We start from the raw sequence: 22,500 nt of genomic DNA, 5'->3' as shown, positions 1-22,500 counted from the left end.
TGCTTCCCTTTCCCAACTGGAAATAAGTCACTTTGACTTGCTATATACGATAATTAATGTAACTGTAACTTGTTCAGCTATCAACACTTTGCTGTCCCGTCCCTGGACCCATTATGTACCTCTACAATTCTTTGACTACCGCCCACAAGATGGGTATGAGGTGCATAATAAAGATAAACTTGTATTTAAGCGTACCTGTACCTGAATAAACTTATTTACAGTGTCCTTTTATCGTATTTATTGTTAAGTCTCGATATTCAAAATATATATATTTTTAATTGTGATCTGTCATCCCTGCAAGTGGGCTCTCTCGATGCTGGTGGAAGGGCTTTTGATCCAAGGAAATAAATATACCTCTGTCACCTTCCTCAGATCAATCCTCATTACCACTCCACTACTACCATTGCTCAGGTGTATATACAATGAGAGATGAACATTAAAATGGTATAAAATACCGACAGATTGTTAGGTAAGACACATATGCAACAGTCAGGTATCTTTATTTCGAAACGTTTCGCCTACACAGTAGGCTTCTTCAGTCGAGTACAGAAAAACCGGTAACTTTAACTCGAGTACAGAAAAGTTGATAGAAGCAGAAGATACTTGAAGACGATGTAATCAGTCCATCACCCTTAAAGTTTTGAGGTGGTCAGTCCCTCAGACATTGTTCCAGACAACGGAACAATGCTCTTCTCCAGACTGAGGGACTGACCACCTCAAAACTTTAAGGGTGATGGACTGATTACATCGTCTTCAAGTATCTTCTGCTTCTATCAACTTTTCTGTACTCGACTGAAGAAGCCTACTGTGTAGGCGAAACGTTTCGAAATAAAGATACCTGACTGTTGCATATGTGTCTTACCTAACAATGAGAGATACACCTTGCGGATTTACCATTTCCTCATGAATAACAATAATAATAATAATAATAATAATAAGAATAATAATAATAATAATAATAATAATAATAATAATAATAATAATAAGAAGCAGAAGAAGAAGAAGAAGAAGAAGAAGAAGAAGAAGAAGAATTGTTTTACATGATGGTAGGATTGCTGGTGTCTTTGTCTCATAAACATGCAAGATTTCAGGTACGTCTTGCTACTTCTACTTACACTTAGGTCACACTACACATACATGTACAAGCATATATATACACACCCCTCTGGGGTTTCTTCTGTTTTCTTACTAGTTCTTGTTCTTGTTTATTTCCACTTATCTCCATGGGGAAGTGGAACAGAATTCTTCCTCCGTAAGCCATGCGTGTCGTAAGAGGCGACTAAAATGCTGGGAGCAAGGGGCTAGTAACTCCTTCTTCTGTATACATTACTAAAGTTAAAAAGAGAAACTTTTTATCTGGGGGGGAGCACCCTGCCTCGGTGGGATACGGCCGGTACTTTGAAATAATAATAATAATAATAATAATAATAATAATAATAATAATAATAATAATAATAGTAGTAGTAGTAGTAGTAGTAGTAGTAGTAGTAGTAGTAGTAGTAGTAGTAGTAGTAGTAGTAGTAGTAGTAGTAATAGTAGTAGTGGTGGTAATAGTAAAAATTTATTTTTAAATAACTTAAATTAGCAGTACAGATAGCAAGACTAACAAAATCAGCAACAGCGACAACAACACCAGCAGCAGCAGCAACACAAGCAGCAGTAACAACAACAGCAACAACGGCAACACCAGCAACACAAAAACAACAACAACAACGCCAGCAGCAACAATACCACTAGCAGCAACAACAACAGCACCAGCAGCAGCAGTAGTAACAACAACAGCGCTAACAGTAACAGCTAACAGCAGTTGCAAGAGCGATATCGCCAATATCTATAAAAACACAAGAAATAGCCTTTGCATTAGCAATTACGATGTCAACAACAGCAGCAGCCGCAAAAAAAGGCAAAAGCAGCAGTAACACCGTAAGATCAGTGTGAATATATATATTTATTTACTAAATAATAGTGGAAAGAGAGAGAAAATAGAGCATCATCAGCAATAACTGCAATAGTAGCAGTTGCAACAGTCGAGAAAGCATCTCCAACAACAGGAACAGCAGCAGCAACAACAACAACAGTAGTAACAACTGAATCCACGGAAATATCAGCAACAGCAACAGCAGCACCAGCTAGTGCATAAAATTCAGCTGTAGCATTATCCATAGTAACAATGCAGTAACATTGAAAGAATCAACAAGAGGAACAGCTGTTCCTCTTGTTGCTCCTGCTTTTTAATGACTGTTATTAAAAATAATTTACTTTCACACAACAAGTAACAAAAGCAACATCAGTACCAGTAGAAATAGCAACAGTAATAACAGTAGCAGCAAAAGGAATAGTAGCACCAGCAGGAACAAGAACAGTAACGGAAGCAATAACAAAAGCGACAACAGTAGTAGCAGTTGCAGCACTACAGCAGCAGCAGTAGCAGTAGAAGCAGCAGCAACAGCAGCAGGAGTACAGCAGTAGCAGCAGCAGCAGCAGCAGCAGCAGCAGCAGCAGCAGTACAGCAGTAGCAGCAGCAGCAGCAGTACAGCAGTAGCAGCAGCACAACAGCAGGAGCAGTACAACACCTAGCAACAGCACCACCAGACGCAGCAGCAACTTCAACAGCTGTAGTACTTTCAATAACTGCAAAAACAGCAACAGCACTTCCAGCAGAAGCATTATCTAAGTCAGTAACAACTGCAATACCCCTGAAGTCTTAATTAATTAAGCTCTACACGGAGAGGAACATGATAAAGTTCAACACGGAGAGGAACATGATAAATCTCAATACAGAGAGGAACATGATAAAGTTCAACACGGAGAGGAACATGATAAATCTCAATACAGAGAGGAACATGAAAGTTCAACACGGAGAGGAACATGATAAATCTCAATACAGAGAGGAACATGATAAAGTTCAACACACGGAGAGGAACATGATAAATCTCAATACAGAGAGGAACATGATAAAGAGTTCAACACGGAGAGGAACATGATAAATCTCAATACAGAGAGGAAACATGATAAAGTTTCAACACGGAGAGGAACATGATAAATCTCAATACAGAGAGGAACATGATAAAGTTCAACACGGAGAGGAACATGATAAATCTCAATACAGAGAGGAACATGATAAAGTTCAACACGGAGAGGAACATGATAAATCTCAATACAGAGAGGAACATGATAAAGTTCAACACGGAGAGGAACATGATAAATCTCAATACAGAGAGGAACATGATAAAGTTCAACACGGAGAGGAACATGATAAATCTCAATACAGAGAGGAACATGATAAAGTTCAACACGGAGAGGAACATGATAAATCTCAATACAGAGAGGAACATGATAAAGTTCAACACGGAGAGGAACATGATAAATCTCAATACAGAGAGGAACATGATAAAGTTCAACACGGAGAGGAACATGATAAATCTCAATACAGAGAGGAACATGATAAAGTTCTACACAAAAAGGAACATGATAAAGTTCTACACGGAGAGGAACATGATAAAGCTCCACACACAGAGAGGAACACGATAAAGCTCTACAGATAACGGGGAGGGGTAAAGCTCTACACAGAACGAAACTTTTCTTAATTAAGCTCTAAGCAGGGCGAAACATAATTTTATAAGCTCTGCAAAATACATGTTTAAGCTCCACAGAGAAACATGATAAAGGTTAGCACAGAGCGAAACTCGACATGATAAAGCTCTGCACAGAGCAATACATGACTTAATAAAGCTCTATTGAGCCAGACCCTTGGCATCACTCCCTTGTAATCAGCATTAGCGGTGGTAACAGCAGCAGCAGTGGCAACAACAGCAGTTGCAACAGCAGCAGTGGCAACAGCAGCAGTGGCAACAGCAGCAGTGGCAACAACAGCAGGAGGAGCAGTAGTAGCAGCAGGAGTAACAAATACAGCAGCAGAAGCAGCAGAAACAAGAACAACAGCAGCAGCAGCAACACCAGCCACAAAAAGTCAGCATAATCTACAACACCAGTAACGGCAATAGCAGCAACAACAACAACAGCAACAGCAAAGTCAACATCAGCGGCGCCAAAATCATCTTCTGAAGCAGCAACAGTAGCAATAACGCAACTCAGTAATGCAGACATGGACATCAAATATAAACACCGAAATTTTGATACGGAACTCAAAGTTTAATCACATTAAACATTATAATGAAATCAGTCTAATAATAGCATATGTACAAAGCCGTAATTAATCCTGGATACAATTGTATGATTCACGTTCTGTATACTGTATACTTCAACAGGTGCAGGACAGCTGAACCCTGTCTCTTAACGTATGTTAAGTCTCATAATACGTGAATGTATTCTTCGAAGTAAGCCGGACTTGACTCCAGGTAGTGTGGGGGATGATACATAATTAATCTTTATTTACGCTATGGATACAAAAAATATATATATCAAATTGTAATGATTCTGAGGGCACGTACGTTGCAGGTCAGAAGGTCATTTGAAATGTACAGAATCTGTGCAGTCTTGGAGAAGCATCTACTGTACGGTTGATGAAGAATGTGTTTTCTTCTTTGGGTCACCCTGACGTAGTGGGAGGCGGCCGTCAATCCGAACTAAGGAGTTTACTCGTTATTATGACGTCATTCCTGAGCTCCCAGTGTGATGTATTTTTATGGCCTAACAAGTGTTTCCCTCTGACTCATAATACTCGTGACCAGTGTAGCTAGAGGGAGAGCAAGGGAGCGACCTCTCCCCCTCACCATATTTTTCAAAAGTGGTGCCTTTTTAACATTTTTTTTAATTCTTTATGTTACTTGTCCAATGACACGTGTTCCATTTATCATAACTTGTATCCATTGCACTACATTTTTCTGATCTCACCAGTAACAAGCGCAGTTGCGGAACGATTCTTCAGTCGGCTGAGACACACGAAGTGCTGCCTTGGTTCTACAATGGGCGAGGATAGATTATCTGGGTTAGCTTTACTCTCCATTGAGAGAGAGTTGGCTCTTCAGGCGGATTATAATAAAGTAATAGATAACTTTGCTAGAACGAAGCCTACACAAAAGAGATTGTTGTAGTTGCTTCATACATTTTCGCATTGCTTCGTTTTGTTTTCATTTTACATTTAAAATTACAGTAATTAAATAACACATACGTTTATATTATGTTTTGAGGTTTATGAGCTTACTGTAAAACTTTTTTCATTATGTTTTGATTTTAATTACAAAATAACAGTTATGTACTTCCTATAAAACTGATCTTTCTTGTGTTTTGATTTTAAAAACAATATAAAAATGTACAATGAATTTAAAATTATTCGGTAGATGTCAATGCTCCTTTTTTTATTTGTTTGCTCCCCCTAACTTTAGAGCCTCTCTACGCCACTACTTGTAACACCATAATGTATGGTATTATGGTGTTAATATTTATAAAGTCATAATAATGGAATCGTAACTGTATGTTATTTAACATTTTCTCTCCTTGATACACCATGGATATGAAAAATGTTGACTGGACTGAGTTACCTCGAAAAAAAGTCCTTCATATGAATGGAAATTTTATTCTATTTTTTTTGCGAATAAATTATATAATATATGGTTACCTAACCTAACGTAATGTAGCCTAGATTAACTTAATCTAATTTAACCTAATCTGTGGAAGAAATTCTCCAATCAAGGGGGAGCCATATCCCTCTTTCTCAAAAGGGTAGTGACTCCAACATCTGGAGACGAAGACTGAATATGTACGCCTAAACAACAGCTCAGCTTACACGTGCCCATTACAAGCAAGATTGCAAACTGATAATAGATCATTTGCATTTGCTAACACTACGGCGTCACAACACCACTTCCTCCTTAAAAGTCTCTGCTCGATTGTACACCGTGTTTTAGTGTGAGGAACTGTTGTTCCTCAGACTATTAAAAATTCGAGATAATTAGCCTCGAACTTGATAATATAGTTAGGGACATTATTTCTTACTGCCCACATCTAGAACTCAAGAAAACAGTAATCCTTGATTTTGGTCAGCTGCAAGTACTGACACCTAATGTCTGCAATTATTAGGTCAGCAGACCCTCCCTTGAAAGTAGGGTGCAGAGGCTGGTAAGGCAGATTGCAGTTAGTTTTTGGGTGAGTGAAGATGTGATGAACTGGGCAGTGTCCAGACCAGGCACCCGTGCCACATTGGTTTGAAACGTAGAAACATTCGTGACCGGTTTGTGTGCATGTTTCCGTGTTGTGCGCTGACAATCTCAGAAGAATAGAAAAGAATAACTAACTCCCTTCGTGTACTAGTGCCTGACATCCTTCCTTCCATGAAATGTTACGGACTATTAATGAATGAATCAAGCTTTGCAGGAGAACTGTTTGCCGGTGGTTCATTCATGTATCAAATGACATGGAGAACTTCTTTTAATGTGGATATTATACACAGATGTAGAACCCTAGTCGAACAAATAGGTGATAGTAGACAGACGACGTGTTCAAGCAGACAACAGAAGACATGGCCAAAAGCGCCATCTCTTCAATCAAGACAATGATTTCGGCAATATTAATCACGAGGTGCGATACACATCCCGATAAGTCCATATCAAACCCTTTATTTAGTCATTCCGCTGCAGCATAAGGGTATAGGGCAGGGTGGATACGGCTAGCCAATTAGACGCCGTTATTCATGGGTGAGTACCCAAAACCAAGTAAGATTCGCCGTGATGTTCCATGTAACAAACATGAAATAATGAAATATATATACGTTAGGCGTAGTGTTAATCCTGGTTATATCATCTTCCACACAGCCCGTGGGACACAGATAGCCAACATTGAAGATCCCAGGCTGGGGCTGCTGGCTCTGAGCTTCAACTAATAAATGCGTTCTAATATTCTTCAATAATCTTTAAAGCATTTATTATTAGAAAAAAGATCCCACATAATCTAATCTCATGAACTTAACGTAACACGGAACGTAGTTTAATCTAGCCTAACCTGCTATATGATACCTTATCTTAACCTAACGTTAACATAACATAATCTTACGTAACCTAGCATTAAGAAACCTAATCTTACGTAACCTAGTATTAAGTAACCTAATCTTAACTTAGTCTAATGTATCAAAATCTAACATAACATAATCTAACTCAATCTAACCTAACCTATGTAACAATGAGTAGATCTAGTCGTATGAACAGGCAAAGTTCAGATGCGTAGATCGCGCACAAACATACGAACTGATGCACAGTGAAAACGAATGATGTTATTAAGAGACAAGGTTAGTGTGTTCGTTAATTACCCGCTGTCGAAAGCACCTGTCAATAGATATTTGGTCTAGTTTGTGTTTCAATTACAAGGTGTCAAGAGAGACAGAGGAGAGGAGAGAGAGAGAGAGAGAGAGAGAGAGAGAGAGAGAGAGAGAGAGAGAGAGAGAGAGAGAGAGAGAGAGAGAGAGAGAGAGAGTAGAGAGACTGACCATTCTGTGTAGTTGTTGTTGAGAGTATTGGCTATAAACACTGTTTCAGGATGCTTGTGAAACTAGGTCACACTAAGGTGAGATGGAGGGAGAGGTGGAGGTGGAGGTGGAGGTGGGGAGGGAGGTGGAGGGAGGTAGAGGGGTGGAGGTAGAGGTGAGGTGGAGGGGTGGAGGTGTGGAGGTAGAGGTAGAGGTAGAGGTGAGGTAGAGGCAGAGGTGAGGAGGTGAGGTAGAGGCAGAGGAGGTGGAGGTGGAGGTGGAGGAGAGGTGGAGGTAGAGGGATGTGGAGGTGGAGGTGGAGTGCAGAGGCAGAGGTAGAGGTAGAGGTGGAGGCAGAGGTGGGAGGTAGAGGTGGAGGTGGGAGGAGGTGAGGCAGAGGTGGAGGTAGAGGTGGAGGTGGAGGTAGAGGCAGAGGTGAGGTGAGGTGAGGGAGGTAGAGGTGGAGGTGGGAGGTGAGGTAGAGGTGAGGTGAGGTGGAGGTAGAGGTAGAGGTGAGGAGGCAGAGGTTGAGGTGAGGTGGAGGGGAGGTGAGGGAGGTAGAGGTAGAGGTAGAGGTAGAGTGTTGAGGTGAGATGGAGGTGGAGGTGGAAGTGGAGGTGGGAGGAGAGAGGTGGATGTGGAGGTTGAGGTGATGGTGGAGGTGGAGGTTGAGGGGAAGGTGGAGGTGGAGGTGGAGGTAGAGGGGAAGGTGGAGGTAGAGGTGGAGGTAGAGGTGAAGGTGGAGGTGGAGGTGGAGGTATAGGTAGAGGTGGAGGTATAGGTGGCGGTGGAGGTGGAGGTAGAGGTGAAGGTGAAGGTGGAGGTGAAGGTGGAGGTGGAGGTAGAGGTAGAGGTGGAAGTGGAGGTAGAGGTGGAGGTGGAGGTAGAGGTGGCGGTGGAGGTAGAGGTGGAGGTATAGGTAGAGGTGGAGGTATAGGTGGCAGTGGAGGTGGAGGTAGAGGTGAAGGTGAAGGTGGAGGTAGAGGTGGCGGTGGAGGTAGAGGTGGAGGTATAGGTAGAGGTGGAGGAAGAAGTGGAGGTAGAGGTGGAGGTGGTGGTATAGGTAGAGGTGAAGGTAGAGGTAGAGGTGGCGGTGGAGGTAGAGGTGGAGGTATAGGTAGAGGTGGAGGAAGAAGTGGAGGTAGAGGTGGAGGTGGTGGTATAGGTAGAGGTGAAGGTAGAGGTGGAGGTGGAGGTAGAGGTGGAGGTATAGGTAGAGGTGGAGGTAGAGGTGGAGGTAGAGGTGGAGGTAGAGGTGGAGGTGGAGGTAGAGGTGGAGGTATAGGTAGAGGTGGAGGTAGAGGTGGAGTTGGAGGTAGAGGTGAAGGTGGAGGTAGAGGTGGAGGTGGAGGTAGAGGTGGAGGTGGAGGTATAGGTAGAGGTAGAGGTGGAGGTAGAGGTGGAGGTATAGGTAGAGGTGGAGGTAGAGGTGGAGGTGGAGGTAGAGGTGAAGGTATAGGTAGAGGTGGAGGTAGAGATGAAGGTGGAGATATAGGCAGAGGTGGAGGTAGAGGTGGAGGTGGAGGTATAGGTGAAGGTGGATGTGGAGGTAGAGGTGGAGGTAGAGGTGGAGGTAGAGGTGGAGGTGGAGGTAGAGGAGGTGGAGGTAGAGGTGGAGGTATAGGTAGAGGTGGAGGTGGAGGTATAAGTAGAGGTGGAAGTAGAGTTGGAGGTAGAGGTGGAGGTATAGGTGGAGGTAGAGGTGGAGGTAGAGGTGGAGGTATAGGTAGATGTGGAGGTAGAGGTGGAGCTATACGTAGAGGTGGAGGTAGAGGTGGAGGTGGAGGTAGAGGTGGAGGTATAGGTAGAGGTGGAGGTAGAGATGAAGGTGGAGGTATAGGCAGAGGTGGAGGTAGAGGTGGAGGTGGAGGTATAGGTGAAGGTGGATGTGGAGGTAGAGGTGGAGGTAGAGGTGGAGGTAGAGGTGGAGATGGAGGTAGAGGAGGAGGTGGAGGTAGAGGTGGAGGTATAGGTAGAGGTGGAGGTGCAGGTATAAGTAGAGGTGGAAGTAGAGTTGGAGGTAGAGGTGGAGGTATAGGTGGAGGTAGAGGTGGAGGTAGAGGTGGAGGTATAGGTAGATGTGGAGGTAGAGGTGGAGGTATAGGTAGATGTGGAGGTAGAGGTGGAGGTATAGGTAGAGGTGGTGGTGGAGATAGAGGTGGAGGTATAAGTAGAGGTGGAAGTAGAGTTGGAGGTAGAGGTGGAGGTATAGGTGGAGGTAGAGGTGGAGGTAGAGGTGGAGTATAGGTAGAGGTGGAGGTGGAGGTATAGGTAGAGGTGGAGGTGCAGGTAGAGGCGGAGGTATAGGTAGAGGTGGAGGTGGAGGTAGAGTTGGAGGTATAGGTGGAGGTGGAGGTATAGGTAGAGGTGGAAGTAGAGGTAGAGGTAGAGGTGGAGGTGGAGGTAGAGGTAGAGGTAGAGGTAGAGGTTGAGGTGGAGATGGAGGTGGAGGTGGAGGTGGAGATGGAGGTAGAGGTAGAGGTGGAGGTGGAGGTAGAGGTAGAGATAGAGGTGGAGGTGGAGGTGGAGGTAGAGGTAGAGGTGGAGGTGGAGGTAGAGGTAGAGGTGGAGGTAGAGATAGAGGTGGAGGTGGAGGTGGAGGTAGAGGTAGAGGTAGAGGTAGAGGTAGAGATAGAGGTTGAGGTGGAGATGGAGGTGGAGGTGGAGGTGGAGGTAGAGGTGGAGGTGGAGGTAGAGGTAGAGGTTGAGGTGGAGGTGGAGGTGGAGGTGGAGGTAGAGGTAGAGGTAGAGGTTGAGGTTGAGGTGGAGGTGGAGGTGGAGGTAGAGGTAGAGGTAGAGGTAGAGGTGGAGGTATAGGTGGAGGTAGAGGTAGAGGTGGAGGTGGAGGTGGAGGTGGAGGTAGAGGTAGAGGTGGAGGTAGAGGTAGAGGTAGAGGTAGAGGTGGAGGTGGAGGTGGAGGTGAAGGTGGAGGTAGAGGTAGAGGTGGAGGTAGAGGTAGAGGTAGAGGTAGAGGTTGAGGTGGAGGTGGAGGTAGAGGTAGAGGTGGAGGTAGAGGTAGAGGTAGAGGTGGAGGTGGAGGTGGAGGTAGAGGTAGAGGTAGAGGTGGAGGTGAAGGTGGAGGTGGAGGTGAAGGTGGAGGTAGAGGTTGAGGTTGAGGTGGAGGTGGAGGTGGAGGTAGAGGTAGAGGTAGAGGTAGAGGTGGAGGTATAGGTGGAGGTAGAGGTGGAGGTGGAGGTAGAGGTAGAGGTAGAGGTGGAGGTGGAGGTGGAGGTGGAGGTAGAGGTAGAGGTAGAGGTAGAGGTGGAGGTGGAGGTGGAGGTGGAGGTAGAGGTAGAGGTAGAGGTGGAGGTAGAGGTAGAGGTAGAGGTGGAGGTGGAGGTGGAGGTGGAGGTAGAGGTAGATGTAGAGGTGGAGGTAGAGGTAGAGGTGGAGGTGGAGGTGAAGGTAGAGGTAGAGGTAGAGGTGGAGGTGGAGGTGGAGGTAGAGGTGGAGGTAGAGGTAGAGGTGGAGGCGGAGGTGGAGGTAGAGGTTGAGGTGGAAGTGGAGGAGGAGGTGGAGGTAGAGTTAGAGGTAGAGGTGGAGGTGGAGGTGGAGGTAGAGGTAGAGGTGGAGGTGGAGGTGAAGGTGGAGGTAGAGGTAGAGGTAGAGGTGGAGGTGGAGGTGGAGGTAGAGGTAGAGGTAGAGGTGGAGGTAGACGTGGAGGTGGAGGTAGAGGTAGAGGTGGAGGTGGAGGTGGAGGTGGAGGTAGAGGTAGAGGTGGAGGTGGAGGTGGAGGTGGAGGTAGAGGTAGAGTTAGAGGTGGAGGTGGAGGTAGAGGTAGAGGTAGAGGTGGAGGTGAAGTTGGAGGTAGAGGTAGAGGTGGAGGTGGAGGTAGAGGTGGAGGTGGAGGTGGAGGTGGATGTAGAGGTAGAGGTGGAGGTAGAGGTGGAGGTAGAGGTAGAGGTAGAGGTAGAGGTGGAGGTGGAGGTGGAGGTGGAGGTAGAGGTGGAGGTGGAGGTGGAGGTGGAGGTAGAGGTAGAGGTAGAGGTGGAGATAGAGGTAGAGGTGAAGGTGGAGTTGGAGGTGGAGGTGGAGGTGGAGGTAGAGGTAGAGGTAAAGGTGGAGGTAGAGGTAGAAGTGGAGGTGGAGGTAGTGGTGAAGATGGAGGTGGAGGTAGTGGTGAAGATGGAGGTAAAGGTGGAGGTAGAGGTGATGCTGGAGGTAGAGGTGAGGGCCGTGAGGTTGGTGCGGCTCCATAGGTAACCAGTACTAACTTAACTTGACATGACTTAACATAACCTACCGTAATAACATACCTTAACATAACCTACCGTAATAACATACCTTAACATAACCTACCGTAATAACATACCTTAACATAACCTACCGTAATAACATACCTTAACATAACCTACCGTAATAACATACCTTAACATAACCTACCGTAATAACATACCTTAACATAACCTACCGTAATAACATACCTTAACATAACCTACCGTAATAACATACCTTAACATAACCTACCGCAATAACATACCTTAACATAACCTACCGTAATAACATACCTTAACATAACCTACCGTAATAACATACCTTAACATAACCTACCGTAATAACATACCTTAACATAACCTACCGTAATAACATACCTTAACATAACCTAGCCTAACTAGAAATATACCAAACAACACTATCGTTTAAGATTAAACGAACAAACAAGAGTGAGTTTTTTCTCCAGAATGACTGGAGAATATTCGTTATATCTCTCATCCTGTAAAAAAAGCGTTACACCTCAAGAAATCCTTGCTTACTGGCAGAACAATTCACATAGATCTTTCGTGTTTTTAATTAAGCTCATGATAATATAACACATAACGTAACATTACATGGTCTCAAGTGGCCCTTGTTAGGTATTTAACTATTACTTGTGCTCGTCTTAATGCTAATATGAAGAATAATGTTTTTTTAAAACCTAAAACAAAGATCAAAGTGAACTCGAACGTGAGTCCTGAATCAGAAATGGTTATAACCATAACCACAAATTTTAAAGGGGTGGACCGGTAAGCCAGCGGAAGGCCTTGGTCAGATGACCAAAGGTGGGTCATCATATGACTAAGACCTGAGTCCTGAAAATGGGAAGTATATTTCTTGCACTCTGAAGGACGGGGTGACGATGCTACAGTGCCGAGTGCCATCCGAACTGTAATGTCAGAAACGCATCTGGCAACACAATGATTGAATGAATGATAGTGAATGAGTTTCCTTACACTGAGATATATACTCCCCTCAGTATATAGACATTTCTTGGTATAATAGATGGACCTCTTGTTGTATAATGAATAAAAGACATTTGACGAGCAGTTTAAGCGATGATACAAAGGTTTTCGATCCTTTGTGCATGATCTATCTGATGCAGAGGCACGAGGTTGGAGACTTACATACCGGAAGCAAAGGAGAGGTGCAGCAGTTGAAGGTAGCATCACTGATGGGCAAGGCCCACTAGTGGAAGTAGGTCACGTCCATAAGCTGGGTCATCAGTTGCTAACACAGTTGTGCAAGACATCTGTACCAGCATTCCCATGGTGTTGGTGTCTCATAAAAGTCTCATTACATTAATGGTATACAGTACCGACAAGTTGATGAATAAGACACATGGGCAACATCTGGGTATCCTTATCTGACGAAATGTTTCGCCTGTGTAGACTTTTTTTTTTCACTCTAATACAGAAGCGACATTTATGCTGGAGACTGGAAGCTGAGAGATAATTCTGAAGTCTTTTCAGTAAAGATGCTCAGGTGTTGCACATTTTTTTTATTCATCAGATTTCCGGTATTGTGTGCCATTAATGAAAAGACTTTTCCACTGCATGAACATCTCACGGTGTGATGGTTTACAGTACCGAGAAGCTTGAGGGACTGATCTCCACCACCTTCCAAGGCTGACCGACCCATCACGGTGAACCTACTTGTTTTACTGCCTTTAGTGTTACCTACGCATGTATTCGACTGAAGAAACCTCTTGTGTAGACGAAACGTTTCGGTAATAAAGATATTAAAGTATTGCGCATGTTTCTTATTCACCTCTCAATATGTATATATATATATATATATATATATATATATATATATATATATATATATATATATATATATATATATATATATATATATATATATATATATATATATATATATATATATATATATATATATCATTAATGGCTGATATCTTTAATTTTCTCGAAGTCATTTATCGTTTAAGATTATTTTATTCTTGTATTTTCAACGTGTTCTTTGTATTTGGAATGATCTGTTATTTATTTAAAATGTTTATCTTCACACACTGCACACCGCCTGACATTTATTTTCTATTAATGTATTTTACAGCGCTGAGTTGTATAGATGATATATTACCGTAAAGCACCGGTATTTGTGTTTGTGTGTGTATTCATTGAATAGTGTTTGCTGGGGTCGAAATGGTACTCCTGACACTGCCTCAGTCGACAGGTTTTTCGACATTTACAGATAATAGACTCTGTCTGCATTCTGTCATACCTATTCATAAAGCTGTGGATAGAGCCTTCGAAACCTTAAACCATCGCAGGATTTCATTTATAACTTGAACGCCTAATCCGATCGGCTTCAAACTTTCACTACTGGTGTATTCTAACTGGGGGAAGGTTCGTGCAACTAGTCGCAAATGCTGGTACCTTCTGCTCAATTTTATTTACACCATTCACAATTTTAGTCTCTGTGTGATAACCTCAGAAACTCTTCTGATTGGCTTCAAACCTTCATCGCTGGTGTTTTCAACATAGAAGGTTGGGTTGGCTGCCAGGGTGTGTAGGGGCCACGTTCCTATTTTTATTTTTGAAAGGATGTAGTACTGTTTTCTTGTGTACTGGAGGACCCTTCATATACAGGGCCTTTTTTTTCAGTGTTCAACGTTTTCGTTGGCTTTCAGTTGAATTATTGTTGCACCTGCTGGTAACTATCACTGGCGAGTGCAACATAATGAACGATAAGTAAGACATGCGTAACAGTTAGGTATCTTTATTCCGAAACTTTTCGGCTACACAGTAGGCTTCTTCAGTCGAGTACAGGAAAGTTAGCAGAAGCAGTAAAGATGTGAACTCGATGTAATCAGTCCATCACTTTTGATGACGTAGTTTTGAGGTGGTCAGTCCCTCAGCCTGGAGAAGAGTTTCGCTCCATAGTGTGGAGCTCCATCTTTACTGCTTCTGCTAATTTTTCTGTACTCGACTGAAGAAGCCTACTGTGTAGGCGAAAAGTTTCGGAATAAAGATACCTAACTGTTACGCATGTCTTACTTATCGTTAATTATGTTCCATCTTCTGGTGACAATCGCCGGCGGTTGGAACATAATGAACAATGGCTGAATTTGAAGTCAACGAAAACGTGGAGCGTCGTAAAGAAGGTGCTGTATATGCGAGGCCCATGTATTCTAAAGGTGCTGTATATGTGAGGCCCATGTATTCTAAAGGTGCTGTATATGCAAGGCCAATGTATTCTAAAGGTGCTGTATATGCGAGGCCCATGTATTCTAAAGGTGCTGTATATGCAAGGCCCATGTATTCTAAAGAAGGTGCTGTATATGCGAGGCCCATGTATTCTAAAGGTGCTGCATATGCGAGGCCCATGCATTCTAAAGGTGCTGTATATGCGAGGCCCATGTATTCTAAAGAAGGCACTGTATATGCGAGGCCCATATATTCTAAAGAAGGTGCTGTATATGCGAGGCCCATGTATTCTAAAGAAGGTGCTGTATATGTGAGGCCCATATATTCTAAAGAAGGTGCTGTATATGCGAGGCCCATATATTCTAAAGAAGGTGCTGTATATGTGAGGCCCATATATTCTAAAGAAGGTGCTGTATATGCAAGGCCCATATATTCTAAAGAAGGTGCTGTATATGCGAGGCCCATATATTCTAAAGAAGGTGCTGTATATGCGAGGCCCATATATTCTAAAGAAGGTGCTGTGCATGCAAGGCCCATATATTCTAAAGAAGGTGCTGTATATGCGAGGCCCATATATTCTAAAGAAGGTGCTGTATATGCGAGGCCTATATATTCTAAAGAAGGTGCTGTATATGCGAGGCCCATATATTCTAAAGGTGCTGTACATGCGAGGCCCATATATTCTAAAGAAGGTGCTGTATATGCGAGGCCCATATATTCTAAAGAAGGTGCTGTATATGCAAGGCCCATATATTCTAAAGAAGGTGCTGTATATGCGAGGCCCATATATTCTAAAGAAGGTGCTGTATATGCGAGGCCTATATATTCTAAAGAAGGTGCTGTATATGCGAGGCCCATATATTCTAAAGAAGGTGCTGTATATGCGAGGTCCATGTATTCTAAAGAAGGTGCTGTATATGCAAGGCCCATATATTCTAAAGAAGGTGCTGTATATGCGAAGCCCATATATTCTAAAGAAGGTGCTGTATATGCGAGGCCCATATATTCTAAAGAAGGTGCTGTATATGCGAGGCCCATATATTCTAAAGAAGGTGCTGTATATGCGAGGCCTATATATTCTAAAGAAGGTGCTGTATATGCGAGGCCCATATATTCTAAAGAAGGTGCTTTATATGCGAGGCCCATATATTCTAAAGAAGGTGCTGTATATGCGAGGCCTATATATTCTAAAGAAGGTGCTGTATATGCGAGGCCCATATATTCTAAAGAAGGTGCTGTATATGCGAGGCCCATATATTCTAAAGAAGGTGCTGTATATGCGAGGCCCATATATTCTAAAGAAGGTGCTGTATATGCGAGGCCCATATATTCTAAAGAAGGTGCTGTATATGCGAGGCCCATATATTCTAAAGAAGGTGCTGTATATGCGAGGCCCATATATTCTAAAGAAGGTGCTGTATATGCGAGGCCCATATATTCTAAAGAAGGTGCTGCATATGCGAGGCCCATATATTCTAAAGAAGGTGCTGTATATGCGAGGCCCATATATTCTAAAGAAGGTGCTGTGCATGCAAGGCCCATATATTCTAAAGAAGGTGCTGTATATGCGAGGCCCATATATTCTAAAGAAGGTGCTGTATATGCGAGGCCTATATATTCTAAAGAAGGTGCTGTATATGCGAGGCCCATATATTCTAAAGGTGCTGTACATGCGAGGCCCATATATTCTAAAGAAGGTGCTGTATATGCGAGGCCCATATATTCTAAAGAAGGTGCTGTATATGCGAGGCCCATATATTCTAAAGAAGGTGCTGTATATGCGAGGCCCATATATTCTAAAGAAGGTGCTGTATATGCGAGGCCTATATATTCTAAAGAAGGTGCTGTATATGCGAGGCCCATATATTCTAAAGAAGGTGCTGTATATGCGAGGTCCATGTATTCTAAAGAAGGTGCTGTATATGCAAGGCCCATATATTCTAAAGAAGGTGCTGTATATGCGAAGCCCATATATTCTAAAGAAGGTGCTGTATATGCGAGGCCCATATATTCTAAAGAAGGTGCTGTATATGCGAGGCCCATATATTCTAAAGAAGGTGCTGTATATGCGAGGCCTATATATTCTAAAGAAGGTGCTGTATATGCGAGGCCCATATATTCTAAAGAAGGTGCTGTATATGCGAGGCCCATATATTCTAAAGAAGGTGCTGTATATGCGAGGCCTATATATTCTAAAGAAGGTGCTGTATATGCGAGGCCCATATATTCTAAAGAAGGTGCTGTATATGCAAGGCCCATATATTCTAAAGAAGGTGCTGTATATGCGAGGCCCATATATTCTAAAGAAGGTGCTGTATATGCGAGGCCCATATATTCTAAAGAAGGTGCTGTATATGCGAGGCCCATATATTCTAAAGAAGGTGCTGTATATGCGAGGCCCATATATTCTAAAGAAGGTGCTGTATATGCGAGGCCCATATATTCTAAAGAAGGTGCTGCATATGCGAGGCCCATATATTCTAAAGAAGGTGCTGTATATGCGAGGCCCATATATTCTAAAGAAGGTGCTGTATATGTGAGGCCCATATATTCTAAAGAAGGTGCTGTATATGCGAGGCCCATATATTCTAAAGAAGGTGCTGTATATGCGAGTCCCATGTAATCTAAGGTAAAAAGAAAAAAGTTTCAATATGTGTAACTGCTATTTTATAAATAAGAGAAAAACAGAACAAAAATTTTCTTTAACACGTCTGAATTCTGTCCTGTCTAATGATCTTGTGTATTTGTAAGAAACTTTGTGAACAGGCTTTAAATTACATAGCAATGTTAATTTTAATATTTATATATGAATATTTACGATCCTTTTTGTCTATAAGATGATCCTCTCCTCTTGTAGTGCATCTGTAAACTTAATATTCCTTAATAAGAAGCTTTTACTAGGATTATTAGCCCCTGAGGGTTAACAACCCGGGATAACTCTTAGGCATATATTTGCTGCTAGATGAATATTGAGGGAAGTTTATGTTGCGCCTCGCAGTTTATACTTATATACATTTTACAGTTTACATGTGAGTTTTATTCTTTGTATATACATTAATTTTTTATAAATATATTAATGTCACTATTTGCTCTTCAGCGAGGCCCGAGAAGTTGAATGTTCCTGGAGCTGCCCCATATAATGTCACTTTTCTGGAAGACAAGAAAGTTAAGGTAGCAGCTGCAGCAGCGGAGGATGCAACCTCTGCGGCTGTAGCGGCGGCTGCGGCAGCTGCGGCAGTGACTCCAACACAGCACCAGGCTGCTGCTGCCGCAGCCAGCCACGCCCCCTCTCCTGCCTCCGTCAACGGCAGCCGCAAGTTAGTTTTTACCATCGACCAGGACGACCCGGGCCCTGCCACGCCCAAGATCTACGTCATCACGCCCACATATCGACGACCTGAGCAGGTATGTACGACTACAAACTGTATTAGCAGTCAATGTGAAGCACGAATCTGTCTCAGATCTCTCTCTCTCTCTCTCTCTCTCTCTCTCTCTCTCTATATATATATATATATATATATATATATATATATATATATATATATATATATATATATATATATATATATATATATATATATATATATGTCGTGCCGAATATGTAAAACTGGTCAATTAGCAAGAACTCATTTAAAATTAAGACCTTTCTAAAATTTTCTCTTATACGTTTAAAGATATATTTTTTTCATTAACGTTAATGAAAAAATTTTTAATTTTGCTCCAAAAGAATCTTAGAAAACTTACCTAACCTTATTATAAAAAGAACAATTTATTTTAGCCTAACCCAACTAAATAAATTTTAGATTTGTTAACAGTAATTTAATACTAAACAAACTCAGTGAAATATATTTTTTTCGTTGGTTCAGAATGATTTTGGCGAAATTATTGCATACACAAATTTTCACTTGTCCTATATGGCAAGATGAACGTTGCTATTTAAGCCAAGATCGCAAGTTCTGCCTATTCGGCACGACATATATATATATATATATATATATATATATATATATATATATATATATATATATATATATATATATATTATTATCACACTGGCCGATTCCCACCAAGGCAGGGTGGCCCGAAAAAGAAAAACTTTCACCATCACTCACTCCATCACTGTCTTGCCAGAAGGGTGCTTTTCACTACAGTATTTAAACTGCAACATTAACACCCCTCCTTCAGAGTGCAGGCACTGTACTTCCCGTCTCCAGGACTCAAGTCCGGCCTGCCGGTTTCCCTGAATCCCTTCATAAATGTTACTTTGCTCACACTCCAACAGCACGTCAAGTATTAAAAACCATTTGTCTCCATTCACTCCCATCAAACACGCTCACGCATGCCTGCTGGAAGTCCAAGCCCCTCGCACACAAAACCTCCTTTACCCCCTCCCTCCAACCTTTCCTAGGCCGACCCCTACCCCGCCTTCCTTCCACTACAGACTGATACACTCTTGAAGTCACTCTGTTTCGCTCCATTCTCTCTACATGTCCGAACCACCTCAACAACCCTTCCTCAGCCCTCTGGACAACAGTTTTGGTAATCCCGCACCTCCTCCTAACTTCCAAACTACGAATTCTCTGCATTATATTCACACCACACATTGCCCTCAGACATGACATCTCCACTGCCTCCAGCCTTCTCCTCGCTGCAACATTCATCACCCATGCTTCACACCCATATAAGAGCGTTGGTAAAACTATACTCTCATACATTCCCCTCTTTATCTCTAAGGACAAAGTTCTTTGTCTCCACAGACTCCTAAGTGCACCACTCACCCTTTTCCCTCATCAATTCGATGATTCACCTCATCTTTCATAGACCCATCCGCTGACACGTCCACTCCCAAATATCTGAATACATTCACCTCCTCCATACTCTCTCCCTCCAATCTGATATCCAGTCTTTCATCACCTAATTTTTTTGTTATCCTCATTACCTTACTCTTTCCTGTATTTACTTTTAATTTTCTTCATTTGCACACCCTACCAAATTCATCCACCAATCTCTGCAGCTTCTCTTCAGAATCTCTCAAGAGCACAGTGTCATCAGCAAAGAGCAACTGTGACAACTCCCACTTTATGTGTGATTCTTTATCTTTTAACTCCACGCCTCTTGCCAAGACCCTCGCATTTACTTCTCTTACAACCCCATCTATAAATATATTAAGCAACCACGGTGGCATCACACATCCTTGTCTAAGGCCTACTTTTACTGGGAAATAATTTCCCTCTTTCCTACATACTCTAACTTGAGCCTCACTATCCTCGTAAAAGCTCTTCAATGCTTTCAGCAACCTACCTCCCACACCATACACCTGCAACATCTGCCACATTGCCCATCTATCCACCCTGTCATACGCCTTTTCCAAATCCATAAATGCCACAAAGACCTCTTTAGCCTTATCTAAATACTGTTCACTTATATGTTTCACTGTAAACACATGGTCCACACACCCCCTACCTTTCCTAAAGCCTCCTTGTTCATCTGCTATCCTATTCTCCGTCTTACTTTTAATTCTTTCAATAATAACTCTACCATACACTTTACCAGGTATACTCAACAGACTTATCCCCCTATAATTTTTGCACTCTCTTTTGTCCCCTTTGCCTCTATACAAAGAAACTATGCATGCTCTCTGCAAATCCCTAGGTACCTTGCCCTCTTCCATACATTTATTAAATAATTGCACCAACCACTCCAAAACTATATCCCCACCTGCTTTTAACATTTCTATCTTTATCCCATCAATCCCGGCTGCCTTACCCCCTTTCATTTTACCTACTGCCTCACGAACTTTCCCCACACTCACAACTGGCTCTTCCTCACTCCTACAAGATGTTATTCCTCCTTGCCCTATACACGAAATCACAGCATCCCTATCTTCATCAACATTTAACAATTCCTCAAAATATTCCCTCCATCTTCCCAATACCTCTAACTCTCCATTTAATAACTCTCCTTTCCTGTTTTTAACTGACAAATCCATTTGTTCTTAGGCTTCCTTAACTTGTTAATCTCACTCCAAAATTTTTTCTTAATTTCAACAAAATTTGTTGATAACATCTCACCCACTCTCTCATTTGCTCTCTTTTTACATTGCTTCACCACTCTCTTAACCTCTCTCTTTTTCTTCATATACTCTTCCCTCCTTGCATCACTTCTACTTTGTAAAAACTTCTCATATGCTAACTTTTTCTCCCTTACTACTCTCTTTACATCATCATTCCACCAATCGCTCCTCTTCCCTCCCGCACCCACTTTCCTGTAACCACAAACTTCTGCTGAACACTCTAACACTACATTTTTAAACCTACCCCATACCTCTTCGACCCCACTGCCTATGCTCTCATTAGCCCATCTATCCTCCAATAGCTGTTTATATCTTACCCTAACTGCCTCGTCTTTTAGTTTATAAACCTTCACCTCTCTCTTCAGTGATGCTTCTATTCTCCTTGTATCCCATCTACCTTTTACTCTCAGTGTAGCTACAACTAGAAAGTGATCTGATATATCTGTGGCCCCTCTACAAACATGTACATCCTGAAGTCTACTCAACAGTCTTTTATCTACCAATACATAATCCAACAAACTACTATCATTTCGCCCTACATCATATTTTGTATACTTATTTATCCTCTTTTTCTTAAAATATGTATTACCTATAACTAAACCCGTTTCTATACAAAGTTCAATCAAAGGGCTTCCTTTTTCATTTACACCTGGCACCCCAAACTTACCTACCACACCCTCTCTAAGTTTCTCCTACTTTAGCATTCAGGTCCCCTACCACAATTACTCTCTCACTTGGTTCAAAGGCTCCTATACATTCACTTAACATCTCCCAAAATCTCTCTCTCTCCTCTACATTCCTCTCTTCTCCAGGTGCATACACGCTTATTATGACCCACTTTTCGCATCCAACCTTTATTTTAATCCACATAATTCTTGAATTTACACATTCATATTCTCTTTTCTCCTTCCATAACTGATCCTTCAATGTTACTGCTACCCCTTCCTTTGCTCTAACTCTCTCAGATACTCCAGATTTAATCCCATTTATTTCCCCCCACCGAAACTCCCCTACCCCCTTCGGCTTTGTTTCGCTTAGGGCCAGGACATCCAACTTCTTTTCATTCATAACATCAGCAATCATCTGTTTCTTGTCATCCGCACTACATCCACGCACATTCAAGCATCCCAGTTTTATAAAGTTTTTCTTCTTCTCTTTTTTAGTAAATGTCTACAGGAGAAGGGGTTACTAGCCCATTGCTCACGGCATTTTAGTCGCCTCATACGACACGCATGGCTTACGGAGGAAAGATTCTTTTCCACTTCCCCATGGACAATAGAAGAAATAAAGAAGAACAAGAGCTATTTAGAAAAAGGAGAAAAACCTAGATGTATGTATATATATATGCATGTGCGTGTCTGTGAAGTGTGACCAAAGTGTAAGTTGGAGTAGCAAGATATCCCTGTTATCTAGCGTGTTTATGAGACAGAAAAAGAAACCAGCAATCCTACCATCATGCAAAACAGTTACAGGTTTCTGTTTCACAGTCATCTGGCAGGACGGTAGTGCTTCCCTGGGTGGTTGATGTCTACCAACCTACTACCTATATATATATATATATTATATATATATATATATATATATAT

The 22,500-nt window shown here is 42.3% G+C and overlaps 1 protein-coding gene across 2 annotated transcripts in view; it reads left to right on the top strand.

The window, feature by feature from the left end:
- Positions 1–22,500, top strand: part of LOC128685081 (galactosylgalactosylxylosylprotein 3-beta-glucuronosyltransferase P) — a 278,460-nt gene that overhangs the window by 175,966 nt on the left and 79,994 nt on the right. For both annotated transcript variants that reach the window (XM_070102909.1, XM_070102969.1), the window contains one exon: positions 17,939–18,246. In XM_070102909.1, the coding sequence (XP_069959010.1) occupies positions 17,939–18,246 (308 nt within the window). The remainder of the gene's footprint in view (positions 1–17,938; positions 18,247–22,500) is intronic.

The sequence above is a fragment of the Cherax quadricarinatus genome, chromosome 1, assembly GCF_038502225.1.
Source record: "Cherax quadricarinatus isolate ZL_2023a chromosome 1, ASM3850222v1, whole genome shotgun sequence".
In the NCBI taxonomy this organism is placed as follows: domain Eukaryota; kingdom Metazoa; phylum Arthropoda; class Malacostraca; order Decapoda; family Parastacidae; genus Cherax; species Cherax quadricarinatus.
The sequence above is the reverse complement of the archived record's forward strand: the minus strand, read 5'-3'. Positions and strand labels throughout refer to the sequence as shown.